The sequence below is a fragment of the Halichoerus grypus genome, chromosome 9 (assembly GCF_964656455.1).
Source record: "Halichoerus grypus chromosome 9, mHalGry1.hap1.1, whole genome shotgun sequence".
In the NCBI taxonomy this organism is placed as follows: Eukaryota; Metazoa; Chordata; class Mammalia; order Carnivora; family Phocidae; genus Halichoerus; species Halichoerus grypus.
Window position 1 is genome coordinate 44,287,840 of NC_135720.1, and position 27,871 is coordinate 44,315,710.

General features: G+C 41.2%; 1 protein-coding gene across 10 annotated transcripts in view; it reads right to left on the minus strand.

The window, feature by feature from the left end:
* DCBLD1 (discoidin, CUB and LCCL domain containing 1) overlaps positions 1-26,796 on the minus strand; it is a 69,974-nt gene extending 43,178 nt beyond the window's left edge. For 3 of the 10 annotated variants that reach the window (XM_078054816.1, XM_078054815.1, XM_078054813.1), the window contains exons 1-2: positions 26,536-26,791; positions 3,119-3,331 (exon numbers count right to left, since the gene is read on the minus strand). In XM_078054816.1, the coding sequence (XP_077910942.1) occupies positions 3,119-3,331; positions 26,536-26,755 (433 nt within the window). In that variant the 5' untranslated portion in view covers positions 26,756-26,791. Of the gene's footprint in view, positions 1-3,118; positions 3,332-3,782; positions 4,080-26,535 lie in introns of those variants that run through there. The other 7 variants (XM_078054810.1, XM_036082285.2, XM_078054808.1 and 4 more) reach the window with 7 other exon arrangements.
* Between the last annotated feature and the right edge of the window lie 1,075 nt (positions 26,797-27,871).

Here is a 27,871-nt window from a genome sequence, read left to right on the forward strand (position 1 = left end):
AAAATAGAAAGTAGAGAGAAGATATAACAATACCAGTAGTTAAAACTTCTAAAGTCTCACTTCAAGATTCTGCTAAAGTTATGTTGTCTTATTTTATTGGAAGGTTTTTTTCTTATTGTTATAACATTAGCATATATTCATATTTTACCTAACACTATATCATAAGCAGCTTCCCATATTAATAGTCTTTTAAACAAACATGTGTTTAATATGCCAAGTAATTGTAACATGTTTTAGTTAACTGGTTCCACGTCATTGAACTTGTTGATTCACTTTATTAAAAAATCATTTATTCACTGAGTAGATCTACTACATTCAAATCACTGGATTGACTATTATAAGCACATGCTTACGAATAGTGGCTCCTCTCAGAATGCGCTTCAAAACTACAAAAGACACAAACATGTATATGCAACATACACAGCATACGCATGTATACACTTTCTCTATCTCACCCTAAGCATTTAATTTTTTAAAAATATTCTTACAGGACTAAAATATCCTAATTTTCTTTCCAGATATTTCCTTTATTGCTAATTTCCCTTACCCCTGTCTGCTGGGTTTGTCTTAGCGTGACTGATCAGGAAATCTTTAAGGTAGCCACAAAAGAAACATTCTGAGCATCACTGAATATTTTATCTTAAGAACATCCCTAGCCAAAAATATTACCTCTACCTGCATTTTAGACAAAATTGCTGTATGATATAATATTGGGCTAAGAATGTGTTGTGGTTTTCTTTGAGTTGTGGGACTGGGACAGAGGAGCAGACATCTGGAATCAGAGGTATTTGAACCACAAAGACATGGACTCAAATCCTCCTTTCACCCCTCAACTAGCTGTGTGATCTTTGGCATGTTACTCAAAAACAAAAACAAAAAACCCCAACTCACTGTGCTTTAGTTTCCCTTTTTGTAGAAAGGAGTTAATAACATTTACCTCCAAGGTGGATATAAGGATTCCAGGAAATCTATGTAAGGGTCAAGCATGTGCCTGGCATTACAACAGACCCTGAATATGTTTATTTCTACAATGAGCACAAATTCTGGTTTTTAAAAGATAAACCTAACTGGTATATAGAAAAAATATAAAGAGAAAAATAATTGAGTTGGCTTTACTGCTACTGGTGAATTGCAATTCATTACTCACTTGATGGGTCTAAGCCTTGAAAATTCGAGAAATCTAGAAATGATGGAGCTCGGTGCCCTGAAGCCGACCACAATCACCTCAGAACCTAGCTCCTAATATGTCGTTAACCCTATGTGTTTCCTCTTTCCCAGATATTCGTGAATATACATCGGAGCTGATGAAGTAAACTCACGGTGTGGGAAAGCAACATCCATTCTCCAATCCTGCTTTGCGCTGATCCGCTCCCCTTTCTAGTTCTTCTCACCTCACCTCTGATTTGAGAGAGGCGGCAAGCAACAGAGAGGGCTACTCTCTGCTGCTCTGTCAGCAGATGGAAGTAACTGCTCCTCTTCCAGGAAAGTAGACGGTCCCCAGGAGACACCAGTGTGGGAAAGCCGTGGCTGGCCCCCCAGCGTTTGCCTCACATCTTACAGGAGGGCTCTGAACTCAATCCTCCCCTCTGAATGTGAATGACATTTCCTGGCTGATGAGGGATTCCCTGAAGAGTGCTTCCACAAATTAATACACACGTGATCACCAGTAAGCATTCCCAGGGGCTTTCAGCATCCCTTGAATTCTCATTTTTCCCATTTGTTTGTTTTTTTATAAAGATTTTATTTATTTATTTGAGAAAGAGAGAGCATGAGTGGGAGGAGGGGCAGAGGGAGAGGGAGAAGCAGGCTCCCCGCTGAGCACAGAGGCCCACTCGGGGCTGATCCCAGGACCCCTGAGATCATGACCTGAGCCGAAGTGAGATGCTTAACCAACTGAGCCACCCAGGTGCCCCTCATTTTTCCCATCTGAATCAAACTGCAGTAAAAAGTTGCAACCAATTATATGAAATCAACTATCTTTATTCTGTCAGAGTAATTCAGCAATCATTAAAATAGACATAATATTCCCAGGGATAAAAAAAAATCCTAGGTTTTTTTTTCTATGCGGGCTAGATAAGCATAGACCTCTGAATGGTCTCCAGGCTAGTCGGGGCCTCCACGCTGGGAGGAGGCAGCAGGAGAGAGGAAACACGTCTGCATGCAAAGGTAAAGACAACATTGAAAGTTGTGTGTGTTTGAGAAATTGCCTGCAGAGCTAGTAGGCAGACAAAACCCGTATCGTTTTGGGAGCCGTATGCATAGAGAATTTCCGTAAACCTCTAACCTCAGAAGAACCTGTATATAAGATTTCGTCTTTATTTTTGAATTGTCTAAACCTAAGCTATTTCCTTGGACTTGGGATCACAGGGTCACTGTTCTGGTGATTTCAGACTCCAGTGTGCTAACTGCACACCCCAAAGCACAAAAAAAGCTTGATTTCAAAAGATTATTTTGGAAATTGTCCTCTGCATCTGCTGTTCCCTGACCCAGAAAACTCTGACCTCAGACACATGTACACAGTCCATTCCCTCGAGTCATTCGGGTCTCTGCTCAAATGTTCCCGTATTGGAGAAGTCTTCCTGACCATCCCATTTGTAGGAGAAACGTACTCAAAAACAGGCTCTGTACAACCTTAGGCTGCCTTGTTTTTGTTATTCTCATTCTTCTTTCTCACTACCCCTCATATGATAGATGCATTTGATTTTCCATCTCCCCTCCCCACCAAAGCAAGCTCCATGAAGGAGGAACTTTGTTTTTTCACGCTGTATCCCACAGAGTTCCTGAATACACGATCGCTGTTCAATAAATATCTGTCACATGAATGAATGACTTGTAGATGTTTTAGCCAAGTGCCATACATCTCCAATTCTCTTCCCAGCAAGATACACACTCAAACAAAGCTCCTGGGACACACACAAGGCTAATGCTAAATCTCCTTAGATGTCTTTGTTGCAGCTTAGGAAGCAAGTATATCCACGTGAGCTACCCTAGGAGTTTACAAAAAGCAAGCTTCTCTTCTAATCTTCCCAGGCTATAATACTCACCAACACACCACTTGCCCTCCCTCCCAAGCTTCAAATTACTTCATGCTCACAGAAACCTAGACCTCTTTTCTTACCATACTGATCGGAATTGCTGGTGAAGAGAAGGTAGTCAGAAGCACAGGTCTGGGATTCAATATCCAGATCGCCTAACCTCAGAATCAGCTTCTTCCCTTTTGGTACTCTGATGGTCTTTTCACAAACCGTGTGATTGGGGTAAGTCCCTGGATAATTCTTAGATGTCATTGTGCCACTGTCCTGATAGGTCACTATGTGCCCACAGCCATCACCTGGTAAAGAAAAAGAGAATGAAAGAAGTGACATTAATTCTTACTGAGGATTGAGAGAATCTAGTACAATCTCCAAGTCGTGTATGTTATTCCTTCTTTGTAGAGGGAAAAGCTAAGAAGAGGAAGAAGGAGGAGGAGGAGGAGGAGGAGGAGGAGGAGGAAGAAGAAGAAGAAGAAGAAGATTAAATTTTGTATTATTTCAGGTTATTTCATCTTGTTTCCCAGTTTAATCTACTGAATATTTTGGACCAAAGTGTTTCATATATTAGAATGGAAAGCCCTCAGCAAATACTTCATTTAATCATACCACTTTTTCTAATCATCTATTTATCTACCCATGGAAACTTGCACAGTAGGCCCTTGGCAGTCACAGATTTGCCATTTGTTGTTTCATCTATTAGCAAGCTGATGCCATGCAATAATTTGTGGTGGAGAAAATAATCGTACTTACTTCCAAGAGGGTCACTGTATTGTTAAACAGGAGAGCGTGCGGCTGGTGGAGTCTGAGACGTGGGCTGAGAGGAGAGTGACAGCCTGTCATAGCTGGAGGTTTCCAGCGGTTCGACATTCATGTCGCAGTTAATGACAGTCACTGACTGGAAGGTTCCTGATAGACCCAGGATGTGTCATTAGAGAATGCTGAGGGTCTAGTGCACTGAGTGCTTGGCACATACCAGACCTGGTACTGCTGGAGACACAAAAAGGCAGCAATGGTGGCTTCACAGAACTCAGAGCAAAATGGGAGAGAGTCACATGTTCATCTAACTCTAATACTGGGTGCCATGTGCCATATCAGGAGCTTAAAGGGCTGAGGAAGGCAGGAGAGAATCTATTCCAGTGAATTATCACTACTTCACTAAAGTAAGAAATTTCCTTAAGACTTTTCCGAATAGGGAAGTTCATCAATTGACCAACACATTGCTCCAGTAGATTAAAGTGACTGAGTCACTCAAATATCTAATGGCGTGCACAACTGGGTGGGTTGCAAGGTAAACGAGCATACGCTGCATTCAAATCACAAAATTCCTGTGGCTGGTAAGGCTTCACATAAAAGCAAGAATTTCTGCCCTTAACTGGAGGGAGAGAAAGCAGAAATTGGTTGAAGAAGGAATTCTCTGAGTAATAAAACAAGGCCTCTGCATCCCAAAGTCTCCCACAGAGAAGCCCCAATTTAGGCATAGTGGGAATCTAAAGCCCAAGGCTGCTTCCTTCCTCCTCCAGCCTCTTCCTGAGCTAGAGGAGGATTGGCCTGGGGCTTTCCTTTGTCCCACTCTTTTCTGACCCTGAGGCTTGCAGCCCAAATGATAGTAGTAAACAAACAAACAAACAAAACAAAACAAAAAATTGGCAGGGGGCAGGGCGGAGAACTCCAGAAGCTACCCCATCTCATCAGGTAAGTCCAAGGAGAGGAATCCACCCATATTCCAGAAACTGCCACAAGATTCCCAGCAGCTCCAGCCAGACAGATGGATGGCGGATGAGAGTTAACTTTACCAAGAATACCAGCAGAAACGTAGACGGACACTCAGATAAAATTACTGTGACACCTGCACATCTAGGGAGAAGCTGTGGAATTTACATGGAAGACTACAGAGACCCATAGAAGTTTTTGAGAAGGGAGATAATGAAAGAGGTATTTAAAAAAGGATGATCAACCTGGTTGGCCAATGCTATAGGATCTAGAATGTGGGGAGAATCCAGGTCAGGAGAGCAGTACAAGGGCTAGGAATGGGACAGCTAGAAAGGGAAGGGAAAGAAAAACAGAAATTCACAATAAAAAAAAATCAACGGCTCGGGAAACAACAGGTGTTGGTGAGGATGCGGAGAGGGGGAACCCCCTTACACTGTTGGTGGGAATGCAAGCTGGTGCAGCCACTCTGGAAAACCATATGGAGGTTCCTCAAAAAGTTAAAAATAGAGCTACCCTGGGGTGCCTGGGTGGCTCAGTCAGTTAAGCATCTGACTCTTCATTTCGGCTCAGGTCATGATCTTGGGGTCCTGGGATTGAGCCCCGAGTTGTGCTCCACAATAGGCATGGAGCCTTCTTGGGATTCTCTCTCTCCCTCTGCCCATCCCCCAACTTGTATTCTCTCTCTCCTTCTCTCTCTCTTGGATAAATAAGTAAATCTTAAAACAAAAACAAACCAAAAAACCCCACAACTACCCTACAACCCAGCAATTGCACTTCTAGGTATTTTTCCAAAGGATACAAACATAGTGATTCAAAGGGGTACATGCACCCCAATGTTTATAGCAGCAATGTCCACAATAGCCAAACTATGGAAAGAGCCCAGATGTCTACTGAAGGACGAATGGATAAAGATGTACATACAATGGAATATTTCTCAGTTATCAAAAAGAATGAAATCTTGCCATTTTCAGTGACATGGATGGAACTAGAGGGTACTATGCTAAGCAAAATAAGTCAGTCAGAGAAAGACAAATACCATATAATTTCATTCATATGCGGAATTTAAGAAACAAAACAGATGAACATAGGGCAAGGGAAGGAAAAATAAAATGAGGTAAAGTCAGAGAGAGAGACAAACCATAAGAGATTCTTAACCCTAGGAAACAAACTGAGGGTTGCTGGAGGGGAGGTGGGTGGGAGGATGGGGTAATTGTGTAATTGACTGATGAGCATTAAGGAGGGCACTTGATGTAATGAGCACTGGGTGTTATATGCAACTAATAAATCACTAAATTGTACCCCTGAAACTAATGCTAATTAGTTAACTAATGTTAACTAACTTGAATTTAAATAAAATCTAAAAAAACAAAATCAACAGACTTGGGTTTTGGTTTAGTGGGGAAGAGAAGAAACAAAAAACCCACTGAGATTCTGAGTCCAGAAATGACTGGAACACTAAGGCTAATATAGATAGAATGAGAAGCTCAGAGAGCAGCAGGTCTGGGGGCAAACGCTGTGAGTTTGGTTAAGGTTGAGGTGACAGCTGTACTTTGTGACATGTCTGGCAGTGAGTACAAAATTGTTGAAAATTAAATGAAAAATATACTAGAGTGAAGCATATGGTGCAGAAGGACATAGTGCACAGGGCTTTGATTTAAAATTTGGATTATTTGCCTGCTTATAAAGGCTTTCATCAAAAAATCCAATTCACAGTTTCTCTTGAAGACTGAAAGACATGGCAACGATACCAGCAGGCGTTCTCATCGGGCTAGTGAGACAGCAGCTGCCCCTTTAAAGGAGAAAAATGCCCTAGCTCCCCACCACATCCAAGCCGCTCATTTCTATGACGTGCCCCACCTTGGGAGGCAATGATTGTGAGCATGCTGACAGGGCAACGCTAGGGTAACCAGCATACAAACAATCATGCAAATAAATATACACATAACCCTCTCTAAGCCACCAAGATACCACCTGCTCAAACATTTAAACACCTCTTTTCTTATTACTATGAAATTCTCTGCTTTAATAGGAGAAGAAAAAGTGAACTCTTTCTGGAAAGCGCAGCTAAATATAAAATGAGGGGTAATTATACGTGAATCAACTTTCATATGATCATTGTATTCTCGATTTTACTTAAGTGACATGTCATGACAAAGGAAAATCCCAGGGTATCATGTTCATTCAACCCTGTAATTGTACTTCTTTCCAATCACTTTTACTCTAAAGCCCAAGAGGAAACTAATTCCACCTGGCGATACCAGCAGAAGGGGAGCGGGTCTGTCTTCAACACTCCCATCATTACTTTGCCTGGGGGATCTCTGCCTCCTTGGAAAAAGTTCTCTTTTCCATTAGTTATCAGAATGATACTCCAGGAGTCTTTGTTCTGCCAAAAAAAAACCTGAAAGGAACTGCTGGGTCCTAATGTATTAAAAAGCAAGCTGTCATCAGAAGTTTGTAATTTCACCCCTGCCCATGGAAGGAGACTCTTCATGGAGTTTTCTGTGGCAAGCGCTAATAGAATACATTTATTCCATGGTATTAACTACATCAGGAATTTTCACCCTATTGTCCTTCCACAGTCTTGATGAACTCCAAAAACTAGATATAATAATAATACTGTAATAGATACTTGAAAGTTGCTAAGAGTAACTTAAATGTTCTCACCACAAAAAAGAAATGGGGATTATGTGAGGTGATGGAGAGGTTAGCTAACATTACGGTGGTAATAATTTTGCAATATGTATCAGATCAACACATTGTAGACTTAAACTAATACATCATATGTCAATTATATCTCAATAAAGCTGGAGAAAAAAAAGGCCTAGAAATATGTCAAAGGGGAGAATGGAGAACTGGGAGGGAAAGAAAATGCCCACCGTACCATGGATTGTATAAGGCAGATGCATGCAAATGATCGACAGTAGGGAAGCAATATTCCCATGACCTCATCCCAACACTCAGGTAGCTTACTCTCATCACCTAACTCCAGTAAAGAATCACTGACAAGGAAGACGACAAGTTATTTAAAAATCTATCATTTCCGGGCGCCTGGGTGGCTCAGTTGGTTAAGCGACTGCCTTCGGCTCAGGTCATGATCCTGGAGTCCCTGGATCGAGTCCTGCATCGGGCTCCCTGCTCGGCAGGGAGTCTGCTTCTCCCTCTGATCCTCCCCCCTCTCATGTGCTTGCTCTCTCTCATTCTCTCTCTCTCAAATAAATAAATAAAATCTTTAAAAAAAAAAAAAATCTATCATTTCCTGTTCCATTTCTTGCGTATCAATGTCAATTTCCTGGTTGTGATTGGCAAGATGTTATAATTGAGGATAACCAAGTTAAAGGGACACAACATTTCTATTATTTCTTGCAACTGTATATAATGGACAGTTATCTCAGAGAAAGTTTAATTAAAAAAATGTGTCAGTCTGGTTAAGTTTGGCTGACAGAGGATGAAAATGAGGAGGCTTTCATTTTCTATTTTATACTTTACTATTTGGATTTGTTATTCTGTATAAACTAGTTAAACTATGCTTAAATATTATCCACATTTGCATTGAAAAGGTGTGCATGGAATGAAAACCAATAAAGGGGGCCACGTTTATTCTAAAAATCTCTCTATACCAAATTCATTACCCACATTTCTCATATTTGTCTGAGGAGCATGGGGTATTATGTCTGAGGGGGGCTCCTATACATGCTCCAGTTTACAGATGAGAAAGTACAATGTATATCAGCTTTCCTTAAGGCTACTTCACTGATGGTGGGGATTTACCAATGGCTCTAGGATTTTTTTTTAATTTTTTTTAAGATTTTATTTATTTATTTGACAGAGAGAGACACAGTGAGAGGGAACACAAGCAGGGGGAGTGGGAGAGGGAGAAGCAGGCTTCCCACTGAGCACGCAGCCCAACGTGGGACTCGATCCCAGGACCCCGGGATCATGACTTGAACCAAAGGCAGACGCATGACTGAGTCACCCAGGCGCCGCATGGCTCTAGGATTTTAAAAACATTTTTGCCTCTCTTCTTTATTTGATTTTGTAACAAATATTTGTGTTTAATCTTAAAAAAAAAAAACAACATCTGAACTGCTGCCCTATCAGACCTCCCTTTGGATGCTTTCATGATATTGTCCTATTAAAATGAACAGTTCCCTAATGAGAGGTAACTGACTCCTGCAATGGTCATAAACAGATGGAAAACCATTGGGTAGAAGGTTGAGAAGAACTTTAAAATGGAAGTACCAGCTGTGTTACCAGCGAACTTACTGATGGATCCTAGCATGACAAAAAGTAAGGTAATCAGTTACTATGTGTCTCCAGGGAGGATAAAATGTGCTCTATGCACCAACACCTATGAACTTTTTTCGCCAAAAAGCAAAACGTGAATCAATAACTGACTCCAAATCTCATCAAGTCTTTAAGTCTAACTTCCAGGTTATAGGAAACGCACAAGTTTATTGACACCACAAGAAAGCCATTAGCCGCATCCGGGCTGGGACATTCTAGGCGCAACTGACTGAGTTTCTTCAACAAGGAATTGTATAAAGAGGCATAAAAGAAAGTATTTATTTCAGATTAAAGGAAAATTAAATAAACAGCAACCAAGTGAATTTTGTTTGGATCCTGATTTGAAAAACCAACCTTACAAAACCATTTAAAGAAGGTAAGTGGGGTATTGCTGTCAGGAAAGTATTATTCATTTTATTAGGTGTGATAATGGTATTGAGGTTATGTAGGAAATGTCTTCTTTTAGGGAGGCCTGCTGACATATCTGAGCTGAAATGACATGATGACATGAGGTCTGGGATTTGCCTTAAGATAGGAGAGTAAAAAAAGGGAGGAAGCAGGATAAGAAAAAAGAGACAGGGAGAAGTTGATGGTTGCTGTAGCTACAATGATGAGGGTGTACAGGTTCTTTCATTTTTATTTTTTTACATTTTTATTTTATTTATTTATTTTTTAAAAGATTTTATTTATTTATTTGACAGAGCAAGAGAGGGAGAGAGAGAGCACAAGTAGGGGGAGCAGCAGAGGCAGAGGGAGAAGCAGGCTCCCCACTGAGCAGGGAGCCCGATGTGGGGCTCGATCCCAGGACCCTGGGATCATGACCTGAGCCGAAGGCTTAACCCACTGAGCCACAGGATGCCCCGAGGGTATACAGGTTTTTAAAAAAAACTAAAATGAAAAGAAATGAAGGTCAGTCTTTAGGGCAAAAAAATACAACCTTGGTTTGGAGGATTAAGGTCCACATGGTGTTGGGAGCCCTGATGGGCAGTGAGCCACAGTGATACCGGGGCATGCGGCGAGACCACTAGATTCAACTGCCACTTACTAACGTCAAAGGGGAGGCTGTGGAAATAAGGGGGAAGGAGGAAGCTTTGCTACCGGGAACTTGTCTACTCTTCAAAAGTGGCTACGGTGCAATGTTTATCTTTTTCTTCCTTTGAACTGTAATTTAATTGCCAAAGTGCCAAAGCACATGATGACTAAACTATGCGTCATTTCCTCTCTCCTTAGGCTGAAAGGTCCTCTCCTCTGCAGAGTATGTGAAGGGTGGTCACTCCATGATAGGCCTAAATCCTGGGGTTTGCTTGGAGCCAGAGCTGGTTTGTGAGATTGACCAAACCCCTTCTCAAAACAACTGACAAAAACAAAACTGGATGAAGGTTAGATTTTGGAAAAAGCTGTAAGTACTCAGTATTTTATAGCTCCCCAAGTGATCTCTACACAAAATTTAAATATTTTAACTCTGAACATCTGGCAACAATCTAAATTAGAAAAGGCTGATCAAACTATGGTATCTCCAAGCAATGTGATATTAAGGAAAAGTTAAAGTCATGTTTTAGAATTCTATTTAATTTAAAAACAGAATATTGTGTACACATAGATATAAAGGGAAAATGTTTGAAGCACTATGATGTAGGATTACAAGTGATTTTCATTTTCTTTATACATTTATTTTCTAAATTCTCTGCAATATGAAAACATTATGTATAAATCAGAAAAATAATATAATTAAAAATACCAAATTTACCTAATATTCTCTGTAACATAGGCTACTTTCAGCATTAGCCTTAAAGTAGAAACTGGAAGAAGTCCCTTTAAACTAATACACAGAAACTTGTCATTAAAAACTCACTCAACAAATAGCTGGGAAGTTAGTATAACGTAGTTCCCACTTAAAGAAGCTCACAGGCAAGAGGAGAGGGGTATGTTAACAAGGAATCCCTGAGGGTAAAGTGACAGGTCCAAAACAGAGTATGGGCTCAATATCTGTTCTCCAAATGCCTGAAAGCATACGTCTCTATGCTTTTAATGTCAGCTGTTCCGGAAGTATGGATATACAAGGTATTTTCTAAAGAAGCTTAAAACAAATCCTAGATGCTTGACTACACACATCAACTGTTTATTTAGTCTACTCTAATTCCACCCACTCCGAAAGGAAAACAATAACTTCCTTAAAAGACTATTTCCCGTTTGATAAGAAATCATGTTCCACTAACAGAAAAGTGAAATTAAGATACACCCGGTATGAACTGAGTTCTGTAATACTACAAAGCACGACTTAGGCTTCAAAAGAACACTTTCAACTGAATTGCACTTGTGGAAAATTGTTTGGATGACATGAAATAAATAGTGCAAAAATTCCTTCAGTTATGAACTAATCCATACAGTAAAACAACAGACTTCAAACTTTTTTTTAAATTATGACCCATAGTTAGAACATAGGTTTTCCATTACAGTCTAAGTAAGTACACATGCATACACATGCAGAAACAGAAAAAAAGTCTAATGTTACAATTCTTTCTATTGTATGTAACACACTGTGAGATTTCCTATCCCATCTCATTTTTTTAATTGAAAGCATGCTGGTTGTGTCAACTCAATTGATTTTACTGCCTACTGATGGGTCACAACCTGCAATTTGAGAAAGAGTGCTCTGAAATATCAGAAGAGTGAAACCATTTCTAGAAACATGATTTCATTACCGTTGGATCCTTCCTCTTCTAATATTCAAGTTACAACAGGTCTCAACACATATACGATCATCCACGTGTGGGTGTGAGAAAATTTCTTCCCATGTCTAAGATCAAGTGAGCTCTTGATGACTACAATCTTTTCAACCACAAAGAAGAGCCTGCAATTATTACAGAGTTCTTTGTCTGATGGCAATGTGAACTGATTTCCCAAGGTATTACTAATTTCACTGTCAGTCATACTCTCTCATAAACTTTGCTTTTCTCCCACTGTGCTTAACTTTTTTACGCTGTGTGTTGCCTGAAAAGGAATGGAAGAACCAGGACAGCAGGGTCTACATGGTTATGTGGGAATAAAACTAGTAAGACATAAGTTACGATGATGAAACTTCAATTATTCAAAATCTTTACTGTTCTCGAAAGGAAAACAGATATTATGCTGATAGAAATTACAGCTATAGACTCGAAGCACGTGACCAAGTTCTGCAAAACTGTTGTAGAATCTCTTTAACCCTTATTGTCACCATGTTTAAAATAGATGCTAACGATATGACTAACAATCCAATGAAGAAGACACTTGCCTCAGCAGATGAAAGATATTTGGCAGTAAAATAAAAGGAAACACAAGGTACTTATTATCAAAAGTCTCTCCATGTAAACTCTCAACACAGTGTTTCCTATAAGCTAAAAGAATCACTTAAATCCATTTGAATGCATGAAAATGAAACAAGTCATTTCAAGGGGTCCTATCTAAGACTCCTTACAAATGTGAGATTGTTTCCATCAGGGTGCAAAGACAAACTGGGCACCTGGGTGGCTCAGTCGGTTAGGCGTCTGCCTTCAGCTCAGGTCATGATCCCAGGGTCCTGGAATCGATCCCACGTCGGGCTCTCCGCTCAGCGGAGAGTCTGCTTCTCCCTCTCCCTCTGCCCCCTCCTCCCCGCTTGTGCTCTCTCTCTCTCAAATAAATAAATGAAAATCTTAAAAAAAAAAAAGACATCAAAAATTATAACGTTCACATAAGAAGCATCATTTACACCTAATGGAAAAAAAAATCTTAAAGCCTAATTTAATGCTACCCTTTAATGTGCTATAAGTAAAACCACGGTTCTTGGTTCTTGGTCACTCTCCAGTCCTGTGATTCCTAAGGAAAAGTTAAAGATCACTGGCAGAGGTATGGTGGTGGGGAAGAGGGTTTGCGCACCTATTGCTTTTCTAATTTCATAAATTATTTCCATATACTTGGGAGGTGATAGAGCACAATGGTTATGACACTGGGCTCCTGCCCAGTACTGGCCGTGCGGCCTTAGGTGAGTCCCTTTACCTCTCCAAGCTACAGCTCATCATCCGTAATATAGAGACGATGGGAGTGCTCAACTCACAGGGTTATCATTAGTATCAAGTGAGATAATGCTAGGAAAGTATTGAGCATAGAGACTAGCATCTCGTAAGAATTCAAAATATTTTAACTGCCTTATTTTTACTTAAAACTACTATACATATTAAAGTATCAAGAATATTGTTTTGGATTTGCTGACTTTGTCCAAATTCCCTCACTCATTGGCTCTATGATCATAAGAAATTACCCATTTTGTGTGTATCAGTTTTCCTCATCTTTAAAAAGCCCAACCACAGCTGGGCATGGTAAAGACGAATGAGGCTCTGTTAGGTGCTGAAAAGTCTATTTTTATTTTTTTTTTTTAAGATTTTATTTATTTATTTATTTGTGAGAGAGAGAATGAGAGACACAGAGCAAGAGACGGAAGAGGGTCAGTGGGAGAAGCAGACCCCCCACTGAGGGACTCGATCCCAGGACTCCAGGATCATGACCTGAGCCGAAGGCAGTTGCTTAACCAACTGAGCCACCCAGGCGCCCAGGTGCTGAAAAGTCTAAATTGCCAGAAACTCTAATTAGAATGCCCCCAGCCCCCAGTATGTATCTAGGGCCCACTACCAGCTAGGTCAGCATCTCCCAAAGTAGGCACTGTGCGCTTTTGAGTGTTTGGGAGACTTAAAAGGAAGTCAAGCCCCCATCTCCAAAAAAGATTTGCAAGATAAATAAGCTTGCAGAATCTCACCTTTTTCTTCAACCATAGGACATCTTGAAGCCCTTGCTTCACGGGTGCTCTCTCAGGAGACACAGGTGGCCACATTCCCAGGGAACCCCTTCCTCAGTGGGCATCTCCTACGTACAGCGTTCTGTGGGGCACACGGGCGGGCCAACTCCTGGGCGAGGCTCTCAAAAGTGGGACACACAGAGATCCCATGATGGGGCTTCTGGGATTAAGGCTCAGATGCAGAGAAGTGGACATTGGCCTTGAGAGTTCTAAGAACAATACTGAAATTATACTATGTGAATCTGATATTCAAATATCTCTTCCCACTGTTGGTAAGTTACAAGTGCTTTGGGAAAATTGGTAACAAATCGGATGCATTGTTTCAGAGAAGGTTCTTAATTTCACAGATTAAAAGGGGGAAAAATTTGTGCAGCAAAACACTTCTAAGACAACTATTTTATCTCTGTCGAATAGATGCTAAGGATAAGGAAGTCAGAGAAAAGCAGCCACTGACCTTTACTAATAATGTCAGGATGTTGATATAATGTCCAAGCTGCAGTTGCTGGAGGTGAAGATAAATGCGAGAAATCTTTCCTGTCTCTACAACGTGCTATACTTTCTAACCTTGGCTCCATGTTAAATATACATATCGCCAATATTCAGATAAAGTGTAACTGGACATTGACTCCTCCCTCCGGAATGAAAACAAAAATCCAATATTACCAAGTATAGATAAAGTTAACCTGAGTTTTAGAAGTTAAAACTATCAACGTTTCTCTCTCTCTCTCTCTCTCTCTCCCTCTCTCTCACACACACACACATACACACCTTTTCACTTTCCCAGATATATTTTTCAGAAACTCAGTAAGAACCAAATGTTACTGGGGCGCCTGGGTGGCTCAGATGGTTAGGCGTCTGCCTTCGGCTCAGGTCATGATCCCAGGGTCCTGGGATCGAGCCCCACGTCTGGCTCCTGGCTCAGCGGGGAGCCTGCTTCTCCCTCTCCCTCTGCCTCTCCCCCTGCTCATGCTCTCTCTCTCTCTCTGTAACTCTGTGTCTCAAATGAATAAATAAAATCTTAAAAAAAACAACAACTAAATGTTACTGGAATAGGAAAAAAATCATAAAATTGTGAAAATGCTAACACTTAGCATTTACTAAGCATTTATTGTAAAAGGTGACAGATACAGAGTATTTTAAGGGACTTTGTTATCTTATTTAATTTTCTTAAGACGACCATATTTGACAGGCAATATTAACTTCCTTTTTAAAATTCTGAAGCATTTCATATATACACATACATCCAGATAGACATATATAAAGAGTAGTATCTCAAACATCCAAGAATATACCCCATAGCTCATAAGATAGGCCATTTCCGATACAGCACAGTCGGAGCCCACCACACCCTTTTTTCATCCCACGTCCTCCTGTTATTACCCCTGTTCTATGTGTGAAGAGATGAGGCTCTGAGAAGCCGGGTAACTCAGCCCAGGTGGCTGAGATGGCATCTGAAACTTGTCTGAACTCCAGAGACCATGGACCTCAATCATAGCGCTTTAAGGCTGTGGTTGCTAACGTCACCCAATGAGGAGGTGAGTAAACTGAGGCAGACAGCACTAAGACTTGCCCAAGCTCATGCTACTGCTGAGCAGCATGACCAGTACTAAAACCCACATTCATTTTTTTATAGCCCTAATTTTTTTGTCTCAAAATTAACAAGAGGAAAATAGTCATGTTTAATTCAGGGAGTCTTGTAAAACTTACAAGAAATTCCATCATCCTCTCTTTTTAATTATTTAAGCAGGCACTTTTTACCGCACTATTAAGGGGCAGCCTAATGAGAGGTGACTGTTTCACCTCCAACAAAGTTTGCTCACTATGCTTAGCACCGATGTGGCTCAAGAATGTGCTCTGTAAATGAAGACTTCAGTGGATCAAAATGCTGCTTCTCAACCTTCTGTGGGCACACCAGTCATCTGGAGATCTCAGTAATATGCAGGGCCTGGAAATTCTGCATGTCCAAAAAAGTTCTTGGTAATGACTATTCTGCTGATCCCTGTAAGGTATACTCTGAGCAGCAAGACACTTAAATAGCCCTTATTAGTGAATCCCTATTAATTGGGATCTTGCAGTGAATCTTTTTTTAAAAATGAAAAATCCTTGGCAAGAGAAACAGAAGCAAAAATGAACTATTGGGACGTCATCAAGATAACAAGCTTTTGCACAGCAAAGGAAACAATCAACAAAACTAAAAGACAACCTACAGAATGGGAGAAGATATTTGCATTTATCTGATGTCTTATCAGATAAAGGGCTAGTATCCAAAATCTATAAAGAACTTATGAAACTCAACACCCGAAGAACAAATAATCCAGTCAAGAAATGGGCAGATGAACAGACATTTCTCCAAAGAAGACATACAAATGGACAACAGACACATGAAAAAAATGCTCAACGTCACTTGCCACCAGGGAAATTCAAATCAAAACCAAAACTGGTATACCACCATATACCAGTCAGAATGGCTGAAATTAACAATTCAGGAAACAACAGATGTTGGTGAGGATGCGGAGAAAGGGGAACCCTCCTACACTGTTGGTGGGAATGCAAACTGGTGCAGCCATTCTGGAAAACAGTATGGAGGTTCCTCAAAAAGTTAAAAATAGAGCTACTCTACAACCCAGCAATTACACTGTAGGTATTTATCCAAAGGATACAAACATAGTGATTTGAAGGGGCACATACACCCCAATGTTTATAGCAGCAATGTCCACAATAGCCAAAATATTGAAAGAGCCCAGATGTCCACTGACAGATGAATGGATAAAGAAGATGTAGTGTGTGTGTGTGTGTATAATATATATATATATATACATAAAATATATACGTAATGGAATATTACTCAGCCATCAAAAAGAATGAAATCTTGCCATTTGCAACAATGTGGATGGACCTAGAGGGTATTATGCTGAACAAAAGGTCAGTCAGAGAAAGATAAAAACCATATGATTTCACTCATATGTGGAATTTAAGAAACAAAACAGATGAACATAGGGGAAGGGAGGGAAAAATAAAATAAGATGAAAATAGAGAAGGAGGCAAACCATAAGAGACACTGAACTCTAGGCAACAAACAGGTTTGCTGGAGGGGAGGTAGGTGGGAGGATGGGGTAATTGGGTAATTGCGTGATGGGCATTAAGGAGGGCACTCGATGTAATGAGCACTGCATGTTAGATGCAACAGATGAATCACTAAATTCTACCCTGGTGACTAACAATGCACCACATGTTAACTAAATTGAACTCTAATGAAGAATTTTTTTTAAAGATTTTATTTATTTATTTGAGAGAGTGCAAGAGAGTGAGCAAGCAAGAGAGCGAGCGAGAGAGTGCGCGAGGTGAGGAGCAGAGGGAGAAGCAGGCTCTCTGCTGAGCAGGGAGCCTGACGTGGGCTTGATCCCAGGACTCTAGGATCATGACCTGAGCTGAAGGCAGCCGCTTAACCGACTGAGCCACCCAGGTGCCCCTTAAATAAAGAATTTTTTAAAAATTAAAAAAAAAAAAAAGAAAAATCCTTGAGATACCGGTTTTATATAGTTTTATTTTAATATCTATTCCTAAAACTAGAATAAAGTCTATATTCTCAATTCTTTGACACTGATTTTCACTCTAGATTTCATTTATAAGTCTAGGACAGGCAATAATAAATTTTAGGACCTACCTTTAAGATAGGGAGACATTTCTCACATTTGGAAAAAAGTGTCAATTTAGGAATTATTTGAGCATACGGTGGAAATTATACAAAGAAATAGGATGAGAAAGTTTCTGGGAACATACATGTATGCACCATATATAAGGAAAAAGCAAAATCAATGTTTACCGACCAGAAAACAGCAAATCTCAGTTAGGAAAGAGATGGCATCTTATCATGCGTCTACTGAAGGATGAAACAGAAGAGCTGATGGAGGAAAAAAATAAACCTTATAAAACTCCTATCACATTACATAGTCCCCCAAATTACACTGCCTTTGCGCATGGCACATCCTGCATCACTGAATGTATCACAATGCAATAAAAGCACACGGTTAGCTACTAATTGGGATTTGAAAACGTCTTTAATATTTCTGTGGCAAATGTGAGCATCTCTAAGAGAAACCAAAGACTATTAATTTAAAGATTTATTGCATAAACAACCTCCTGAAATTGTGTTTCTCCAAGGCTTCTTTTCTTTAACTTGATCTCCCCTGGACACAAGCGTCCCAAGATGAAGGGCAGGAGACCATCCTAAAGCATCTAGGATTCTAAGATGTGCATGCACCTGTAGCCCACTCTGGACATGCAAAATGAGTGTGCCTGGGGTAAATGATTCAGTCTTTCTGAACCTCAGTTCTTTCTAGAGCGCTCAGAACTGTTGGGATTAAATTAGATGCAAAAAAACACTTGCTAAATCAAAATACATATGAAGGTAGGGTTTTCAATTTTTATTTACATAAAAAAATCTGAGCAGACAAGCAACGGTCAATGGATGCTTAAACCACTAAATGAAATGTTGACGGGGAAGAGCAGCTTTACTGAGTAAGCGACTACTACTCCATAGGTTATTTTCAGGTCATAAGGGGAAAAGGCAACTTCGAAATGGAGGGATAGAGTTGTCACTTCTTGAAGCCACTGAGCACTTTTAGCACGGTGAATAGTGGGCCAATAATAAAAACAATAATATATGCATCTTGAGATACAATTAGCAGCACATGACGCCTTTGTGATACTTTTACAAAAAACATTTAGCCCGACTCTAATCAAGTCTGTAGGTCTAAATTCAAGTTTATAGAGAAACAGAGTGGATAGTGCACCAAGGAAAAAGATACGGAACGCAGAAGCCAGTTGGTCGAATTTAAGAGTGAGCTGTTTCACACTATAACTGATTTCCTCCCCAGAAAATAAAACCCATGTCGGCAGGGCTTACCTTACAGGTGACTTAAGAGACAGAATAACAAACTGTAATGTGTGGACCTTGTTTGGATCTTTCTTTGTACAAAGCGGCAGTAGAAAGATATGTTTAGGTCAACTGGGGAAATTTGAATATGACTTGAGTATTAGATGATATTAAGACAGCACTATTAATATTTTCAGGTGTGCTCATGGCATGGTAGTAATGTAAGAGAATATTTAGAGACACAAATGAAATATTTAATAGATTTTAAATACCTCAGGGGGGGAAACAGTGTTTCTGTTAAGATCTCAGTCATATAGCACAGCAACTGTAGCAAAAAGGATGAAAAAGGGAAAAGAAGAAAGAAGATGGAAAACAGAAAGAAAAAAGAATTTCATACCCACAAAGCAAGAGGGTCTCAAAGATTTTCAGACCCTTCAGAGCTAGTAGCAACGGCGGGTACAGGGCCATTTCTCCATCTGTAGACTCTCTTCAGTTTTAGTCTGTTGGCAAAGCAGGGACTTCTTGAGGGGGAAAAAAGGCAAATCATGGTCCATGTAATTCTCAAAATAAGGAGCTTCTGTTCTAACCTCCTCAGAATGGCAGCAATTCAATAAACAGATTTCATGTTTCAGTGGTCCTATGGACTAGCAAGTCTCAAAAGTTTCCTCCTTTAGACTTTAATCAACTACATTTCAATATGAGGTAAACTTGCTTTTGTGAAAAGTCATAAAAAGGTTGAATTAAATCCCCTGAGCCATTTTAAAAATTCAGTGAGACCCACAGAGATGTTTACCTATATTCCCTGTAGGAAGTTTTATGCACTGGTAATTCAAATTTACTGGACTTCTTAACTTTGAATATCCATTGGTCTTGTTCTTTGTCAGAAATAATAGTGAAATAAAGTTTTAGGTTTTTCTTCTTTTTTCAAGAATAGAGTGCTCTATAAACAATCATTTAGGGGCACCTGGGTGGCTCAGTCATTTGAGTGTGCAACTCTTGATTTCAGCTCAGGTCATGATTTCAGGATTGTGAGATTGAGCTCTGAGTCAGACTCCATGCTGCGCAGGGAGCCTGCTAGAGATTCTCTCCCTCTGCCCCTCCCCTCCTCCCTCTCTCTCTCTTAAAAAAAAAAAAATATATATATATATATATATATATATATTCATATACAACTTTTAGGCACATCCACTCAACACACTTAATCATGAAATGGAGCCAGATTAGTTCTAATTTCCAAAGATTTTAATTTTGTGATGAAAGAGATTATTCTTTTCCCTCCCAGTAAAATGTAAGTATGTTGGACACTGAATTAAAAGGCTACAACAGTGGTTGTGATTTGAGTTGGAAAATGATAACTATAAAACCATATAAAACAAATGTGGTTATCAATAAAGATAAACTCCAAGTAGTCTAATCATTGATAAGGTCGACCTCTGTTAAGTATGAATTAAGAATCTCATCCAAGAAGGACCAAGAAATATATCTTACCTTTCTGACACTTAGTACATTTAAAGTAATACTTTTTTCAAACACGGTATGGACAAGCAACTTACTTCTGACTCCAAAAGCAAGGAAGGGTTATTTGAAACACACAAAAGACAAAAATCTTGACAAGACCCATAGCTGATTGGCCAAGGCAAAAATTCTATTTTTCCATTAGATATTTCTCAGTAGCAATAAATGACTTGAAAATGAGTTTACAGCTTAAAACCTGAAGGCTAATACTAAAAATAAATATAAACTTAGAATTTTTTCCCAATTAGATGGTGAAATATTTTAATAAAATGTTAAGTTGAAAAAAAGCAGAATATAAAAGCATGTAAAGACTAGGTAGTAGAGTATCCAGGTATTAGTTTTATCCTTGTTCTTTACACCTCACACATATTTTATATATGTAATTCTGTCTACTTAATATTTAGTAAAAGTGAATTAGTGTATAGGAGTATGTGTGTATGTACATTAGTTGTGGGGATATATATTTGTATTTGTGTGTCTGTGTGTGCACACCAAAAGCTTGTCCTTAGTGGTTCTCTGTGTAACATCTTCCTTGCTGGATTATGATATGTTGGTACAACATTATTTATCAATATCCTGCTTTGTTCCACAACTGTTCTGCCTTGTAAGCAACAGGAAATATATTGGTAAAAGCAGTCAGAAAAGAAAGCCCTATCCTAAGAGAAATTTAGTTAAAAAAAAAAAAAAAAAGCTCCAGTGTAGCTTTATAAAAATTAGGGGAGAAATGGGTAAAACAGAATCACTTAGGTATTACTTTGTTTCAATGTTATTCTTTGCAGCTTTTCCTACAAAAAAAAAAAAAAAAAAAATCCACCTAAGCTACAATTACCACATAGAAGACAGAAGACATTTCTGTAAGTATTGGGTATAATTTCATACAGCATTAAAGTCCCCAGAAAGATAGTTCATTAAAACTGGACTAATAGATCAAGTTGAAATGGCAGTAAACAGTCAGGGCGTAGATGACAATATGGCTTAATACAGTGTTCATGTCACCAATGTCTAAACACTGTCCCCAGTGATTTTCGGGGTAAAACAGGCCCCTGACACCCTCAATCTATAAGCAGCTGGAGGTCCTGGGGGACCACTGACTTGCCTGATCCCAATCAGTATACCACTCGTTGCAGTATTCTCCAGGCTGCCGGCACCTAACCCCACGGTAGCTTTCCTCGTGTTGCCTGCAAAGGAGTCTCAGAGATTCCCAAACTTTTCAGAGTGAATTTAGCTATTTTCTTGAATACATGGAGAATGTTTCCTAAGTCACCATGATAGTCATGTATGCAATTCTGTTTAAAACAACTTGGTGAATATCAGCTTTCACCTCATTCTCTCAAACCTCAGCCATACCATTCATGCGCGGACACAGGAAATAGTTATCTGGAGCCCTTTCTCTACCAGGCACTGTACCAGGTGCTTGTGGAGACTATAAAAGGCTTCATTTCATCTCTACTCTCCACCATTTTCCTCCCTTTCCCCCGCAAAAAACAAAAACAAGAACCAAATCAAAACAAAACAAAACAAAAACCTCTCTTCTTCGCTGCCACTGAAAGGCAAGTTTGACAGTTGGTCTGCATTCAGCATATTAGGGCTCACAGTGAGAACTTATTTCTACATTGGGCTAGAAATCGCCATGTGGATTTTTTCCCCCATCAATTAAGTCTCTCCCACTCCCCCACCCTCAAGGCAAACAACTATTTTTTTATATATATACACAAAGCAGAGCACAAACATCTGGAAAATGACATCAACATGACTCTTCAGTTGCAAAAAGGCAAAATTACACCACAGTCTAATGAAAAATAAAATCTGAAAGTCTGGCAATATTTTTGTGTTTATCCTCCAAACCAAACTTCAAATATACCAGAATGAATCGCTCTAGTTTAAATCCATATTTTCAGACTTTCTGTGTATAAATAACAGTCGGACTAGACATATTATTTTATTACTTTGTCTTGTTCTGGTTTTGATTCTCAGCTCGAGTCAGCTCTGAGTCTTTAACAACAGGGCAGGAACTGTGTCTCCACCGCCTTCTCCCCCCATTCTCACTGAGCACACATCCCCTACTGAGCACCCATCATGTGCTGGCCACTATTCAAAGCACAAAGCTCCTCGTGGGCCTTACATTCTTGTAGGGGGAAGACAGACAAATTTAATAAAAGTGTGAATGATACACTCTGGTGGAGGATGGTAGTGCTCCAGAGAAAACTGAAAGCAGGGAAGGGGAATATGGAGTCCTGGGGGAGAGCAGGAAGGTTACCGGTGGTTAGGGCCATTCTCCCTGAGAAGGTAACATCTGAACAAAGATTGAAGGGGGAGGGAGTCATGTAGATATTTGGAACAAGCCTATTCCAGGCAGAGGGAACAGCACACGCAAGGGTCTGAGGTAGAAAAGAGTATGTGGTATCTCTGAGAAAGAGTAAGAAAGCCAGTATGGCTGGGAGTATGGGGAGCATGGTAGAAAATGAGGTCCTAGAGGCAGTGTGGAAGGCAGAATAAAGGAGCCCTCACACTTGTCAAATAAGTAGCAATAAACAGTAATGAAAAGGAAGATGGCTGGCGTTTATTGAGCTTTTACTATGTGCTAAGTGCAATTCCAGATAGGTGTGTATTATCTCCTTAAAAAATACAAAACAACTGGTTACTCTAGTATGTATAGGGACTTTATGCTTTAGGACACACATACCAGTAAGTCCAAAACTCCACAGGAAATATTTCCCTGAACAAGTTTTTTTGTTTTGTTTTATTTTTCTGCCTTAACATGACTAAAACCTTTGTTAAATGCTGCAATTAATTTCACCTCCCCATGCATCTTAAAAATAAAGCCATAATTCCTTATAAATGTCAGATGACTAAGTTATTTCCAAGTTATGTTTTCTTTGTGATTTTTCAAGTCTGTTTCAGTACCACAAGGTTAAAGAGTTCAACTTATAAAGTAAAAAGTTAATAGATACAGTTTAGGATACTATTCAGAGTTCAAATCCTAATGTATCCTTTGGTTTTGTTTAATGAATCCTTTAATGTAACTTCTTTCTTTCCTGGACTATATGGTGCAACTTAATGTTTCTGAGTGTTATATCTACTAGAGCCAAAAGATATGGTACATTTTGGTCTGCTGGCACGTTCCCTTCTTTCTGCTGTTTTATTTGAAATATATATAGACATATAGAAATAAGCATGCCAAGAGAGCTGGGCTTGCTAAACACAATTAACTAATGGAAGCACCAGATGAACCTTCATAAAGAACTTCAGTAGACTCTTTATTTCTTAGTTTCTGTTTTGTTTTGTTTTTTTTTCAAGATTTTATTTATTCATTTGAGAGAGAGACAGAGAGCACACAAGCGGGGGCGGGGGGGAGGCAGAGGGAGAGGGAGAAGCAGACTCCTTGCTGAGCTGGGAGTCCTGGGCTTGATACACTGACACAGAAGGTCCCAGAATAAGCTTGTGTTTACTTTTTAAGAAGCCACTCACCCAGAACATCGGACATCCGCTGTCCCATGCCTAACCAAAATACGCAGGAGTGATGACTTAAGAACAGACCTTCCGATAGTAACAAATGAGAGTTGGGCAGAATTTTCAAAGCAATTTTAAAGTATCCAATTCTATGCTTAAATTTCCTTAGAGACCAATCGCTTATTTTTATTCTTCACTAATACTTAAGTCACAAGGAGGAAATCTTAATATACATCTCTGAATATTTTGGTGAGGAGAGAATCAGGGATTTTTAGTTAGCACAAATTCATCACACGAATTAGGATATTTTGTTCTCAAAACTTATAATCAAGGTAAGAAGACCTAAATCCAAGCCTATGAATTTATTTGAACTAATACTAAAGATCAATTTATATGTGATGTTACGTAGGATCAAAAACCATGTGAAACAATCTGTGTAAATATCTAAATTTAGTTAAGTTGGTCCAGAGGAACAGGACATATAAGAAGGAGCAGAAATCAGACCAAATTCTGCTCATCAAGTACTGGGGTCTGGGACCTAGCAGGCTATAAATACTAGAAGAGGCGGCCACTTTTAAAAAAAATAAATTGAGCAAAAGCACCTTCAGGCAAACAGAAGACTACAAAGGAACCAGTATAGCTTCCCCCAGACTCTGACATAAAAAACTGGAATAATTTCATGGACTCGGCTTATAAATATTTAAATTATCGCATTTGTTTCCTGAAACATAATCCAGTGAATAGAAGTGTAATATTAAATTGTCTATGACACAGATGGTAGCATTTTATAATCCTAACATTATAAAATGTTTCCACCATCTCAAAGCTGATTAGAATCAGAATTACCTGGAGGAATTTTTTTTTTAAAGTGCCTATTCCCAGGCCCCACCCATTTGCAATTCTGATTCATAACATGAGGCTGGGGCTTTATAAAGCTTCTGGAGATAGTGGTGACTAGGCAGGTTGGGACCCAAGAAGCACCAGACTAAGCTGACTCCAAGAATGATGAAGGTAAAATGTAATAAATGGTGTCAACTTCTCACCAAAAACAGACTTGTTCTGCTAGAGCCGCCCTCTTCTAAGCATCAAGATTGCTCATATCACTTATGACCACCATTCGACCATGTAGCCAGTAGCCTATCTCAAGACCTAAAATGGGTGTGCCTGTTTAAATTTATGGAAACTCGCAAAATAAGTGACCAAGGGCTAATGTAGGAAATCACAGATGTGAGAAATACTCAAAAAAAATCACTGATTATGGTTTCACTCAAGATGTATCAGACCAGAGATCCTAGAAGATTTTTTTTTCAGTAAAATGACCCAAATCTAAGTTTTGCTTCTTTGTGTGATTGAATACGTATGCCTTCATTGGTTCTTTTACCATCCTAAACACATAGGACGTTTCATGGAAACTCAAATGACATCTTCTTCTGCCAGTCAGCTGCTATCAAGTCTCAAATTTGAAGCTCAATAAGAATCTAAGAAATCACACTTGTTCCGGAAGAACTGCTCGACAAATCACCCAGTCAACAGCCTAGATGATCGTCCAACATCTGAAACTTCATTTGGAAAAATGGATGACAGTTGTGGCCAGATTAGGACAGGAACACATTATCGGACTCATTCATAGACGTTCCATCTAATAGTGACAGAAACATTTTTTAAATGTTTAAAACACCGATGATCAAAATCCTACATACTTAATAAAAACATACATTATTTATTAAAACTTTACAATATGGGTAGCATTCTGTTAGTGCCAAGACATATTTTGTCTAAACTTCAGCTTTAAAAACAAACAAACAAACAAAGTGATATGTAAGCAAACCTAGGAACCGCTACTAACATCTTGAGTATCCATGTTTCAGACTGGGAATGGATACGTGGTTCAGTGAAGAAAATGCCAGCATTTGGTTTCTCTGTGATTCCTGTTTCATTAGAAAACACGGGGCCGGGGTCGGGGAGTTGTAAAATACTCTGGATAGTTAGTGCCATTAAATATCCTCAGTTGTACAGGGGCAGAATTGAGGAAAGAAAAAAAAAAAAAAAAAAACAAGAACTGAAAAATCGCAGAAAGCTGCCCTATCAGTAAAGAACTAATTAACAAGGATTTGCTGGGCTGGTAAAACGGTTTATTACTTTAATCAGGTGGCTATGCAGAGGTAAACTCGGTTGTGGACTAATCACGTCCAACCTGAAACCAGGTCCACAGAAAAGACCAGCCTAGTCGGGAGTCGACTCCCTCAAACACCCAGGAAAGAGCCGAGCCACATGACTCCAATTTGGGGCGCAAGCAGCACACAGGTGAGGAGCCGCAGGGCGGCCCTCCTCCCCAACCTCGGGGGAACCTCCCCGCCACCGCCCCCCCCGCCCCGCCCATTCCTGCAAGCGGCAAATGCACACGCTAGGGTCGCAGCCGCGCAGGGAGGACAGGGGACCGGGAGGGCCCAGCCGCCCAACTGCTGAGCAGCCCTGTCCAAGAAGGCTTGAAAGCAGCGTCCCCGCACACACGACTCTCCCCTAAGGCGGCTGGGGTCGTCAGCGCGCGACCCCTGGGCCATGTCACTTTTCACGGGGCCGGCGGACTCAGGAAGTCTGGAAGCAGAGTGAGCCCGGCTGCGGGGAAAGCAGAGGGAACGTGGGGAGGTGTCAAGTTGCTTCTCTTGTCGAGCGGAGAAGGAAGGAGTTGGGTGGGGGACCGATCGGAATTCTCTAACTTATTTTATACTCGAGCCGCCGTCGGCCAGAAAGAGCAGGAGTCCGGGGGGTGCAGGCGGCGACCCCATTTCCTCCCGCGCCGGGTCCCTCCAGGCCCAGCCCTGCCCGCCCCGCCGCCCGCCCTCCACTCGCCCTCCACTCACCCAGCTCGCCCGCCTGCAGCCGGAGCGGGGCGGCGACCACAAGCAGAAGGGCCAGGAGGCCGCGGGCGCCGGCCACCATGGCCCCGCCGGGCGCCAGCTTGGCACGCTCGGCCTCCCCTCGGCGAGCGCAGCGCCTCCGCTGCCCCTGCCGGGCCGCCTCCTCCGCGGCCGAGCGCGCCGCCGGGACTGGGCGCAGCCGCCGCCCCGCACCGAATCCCATTGGGGCGGCCGGGAGCCCAGCCCGGCGGGGGCGTCGCCCGCCCCGCCCAGCCCCGCGCGCCGGCCCCCAAAGGAGGAAGTCGAGGTCCCCGGCGGCGGCTGGCCTCGAGGCCGGAGGCGCACCAGACGCCGCCCGCGGTCCCCTCTAGGTACCCGGCGCTCCCTGTTTCAGTCTCTCCTTTTCTTCCGCCGCTCCTCCCCCAATGCACGTGAACCTGGGAGCCAGGAGGACACCTGGCCTTGAGACCTGCCGGGAGCCCCGCTGTGCCCAGGTCCTCCCCCGCGTTCCTGAGCGCGTGGTGGGTGGGTGGGAAAAGCTGCTTTCTACCAGGGCTTTGCCAACCCCACGGGGGCGGGCATGCCAGTGATAGCAGCAATGGGGGACTCGAAATATTGTCTGATAGGTTGATGATGGTGACAATTAAAACCCAGTTCAAGTCCCTCCATTCATTCATTCAAAAGTTATTAAGGTCCAGCAGTGTGGCAGCCAGGCACAGTGCTAAGCCCTTGTGACACTTGCAGACGTTAAAAATAATCAGGCAAGTATATAATACATATTGCAATAGGTGACATGAAGAGTATTAGTGGAGCACATTCCGAAAGAGCTAATTAGATGGCGGGGGAGGAGACCGCGGGGGAGGAATCAGCCAGGAAAGGCCTCACTTAAAAAGTGGCTTCTAAGCCGAGACTGGGAGAGTGAGTGGGACTTGGGAAAGCGGAAGGGGGGGGGGGGGGGACAGGAGAACAGCCCTGGTGTGCTAAGGAGCTGAGGGAGGATAAGGCCAGAGTGTCTGGAGCATGCTGCACAGGTTGTTACATGGCAAGAGGTGGAGGCCGGTGCGCACAGCAGGGGCCGGAACGTGGAGGGCCTGGAACGCCACGTAAAGGATGCTGAACTTGATCCTCGGACCAACGAGCAGCCACGGAAGATTGGGACGTAGGATCTGATTCCCTGGGGGTGTGGAGGAGGGCTGGGGGGAGGGCAAGCTGGAAGAGTAGAGAGTTACAAGGTTATTACCGAGTAGTTGAGCGGGGAAGTGGCCGTGGAAATGAACGTGGACAGATTTTAAAGACTCTAACATAATCTTCAGTCAGCTTGCAGTTCTCCCGCGCTTCC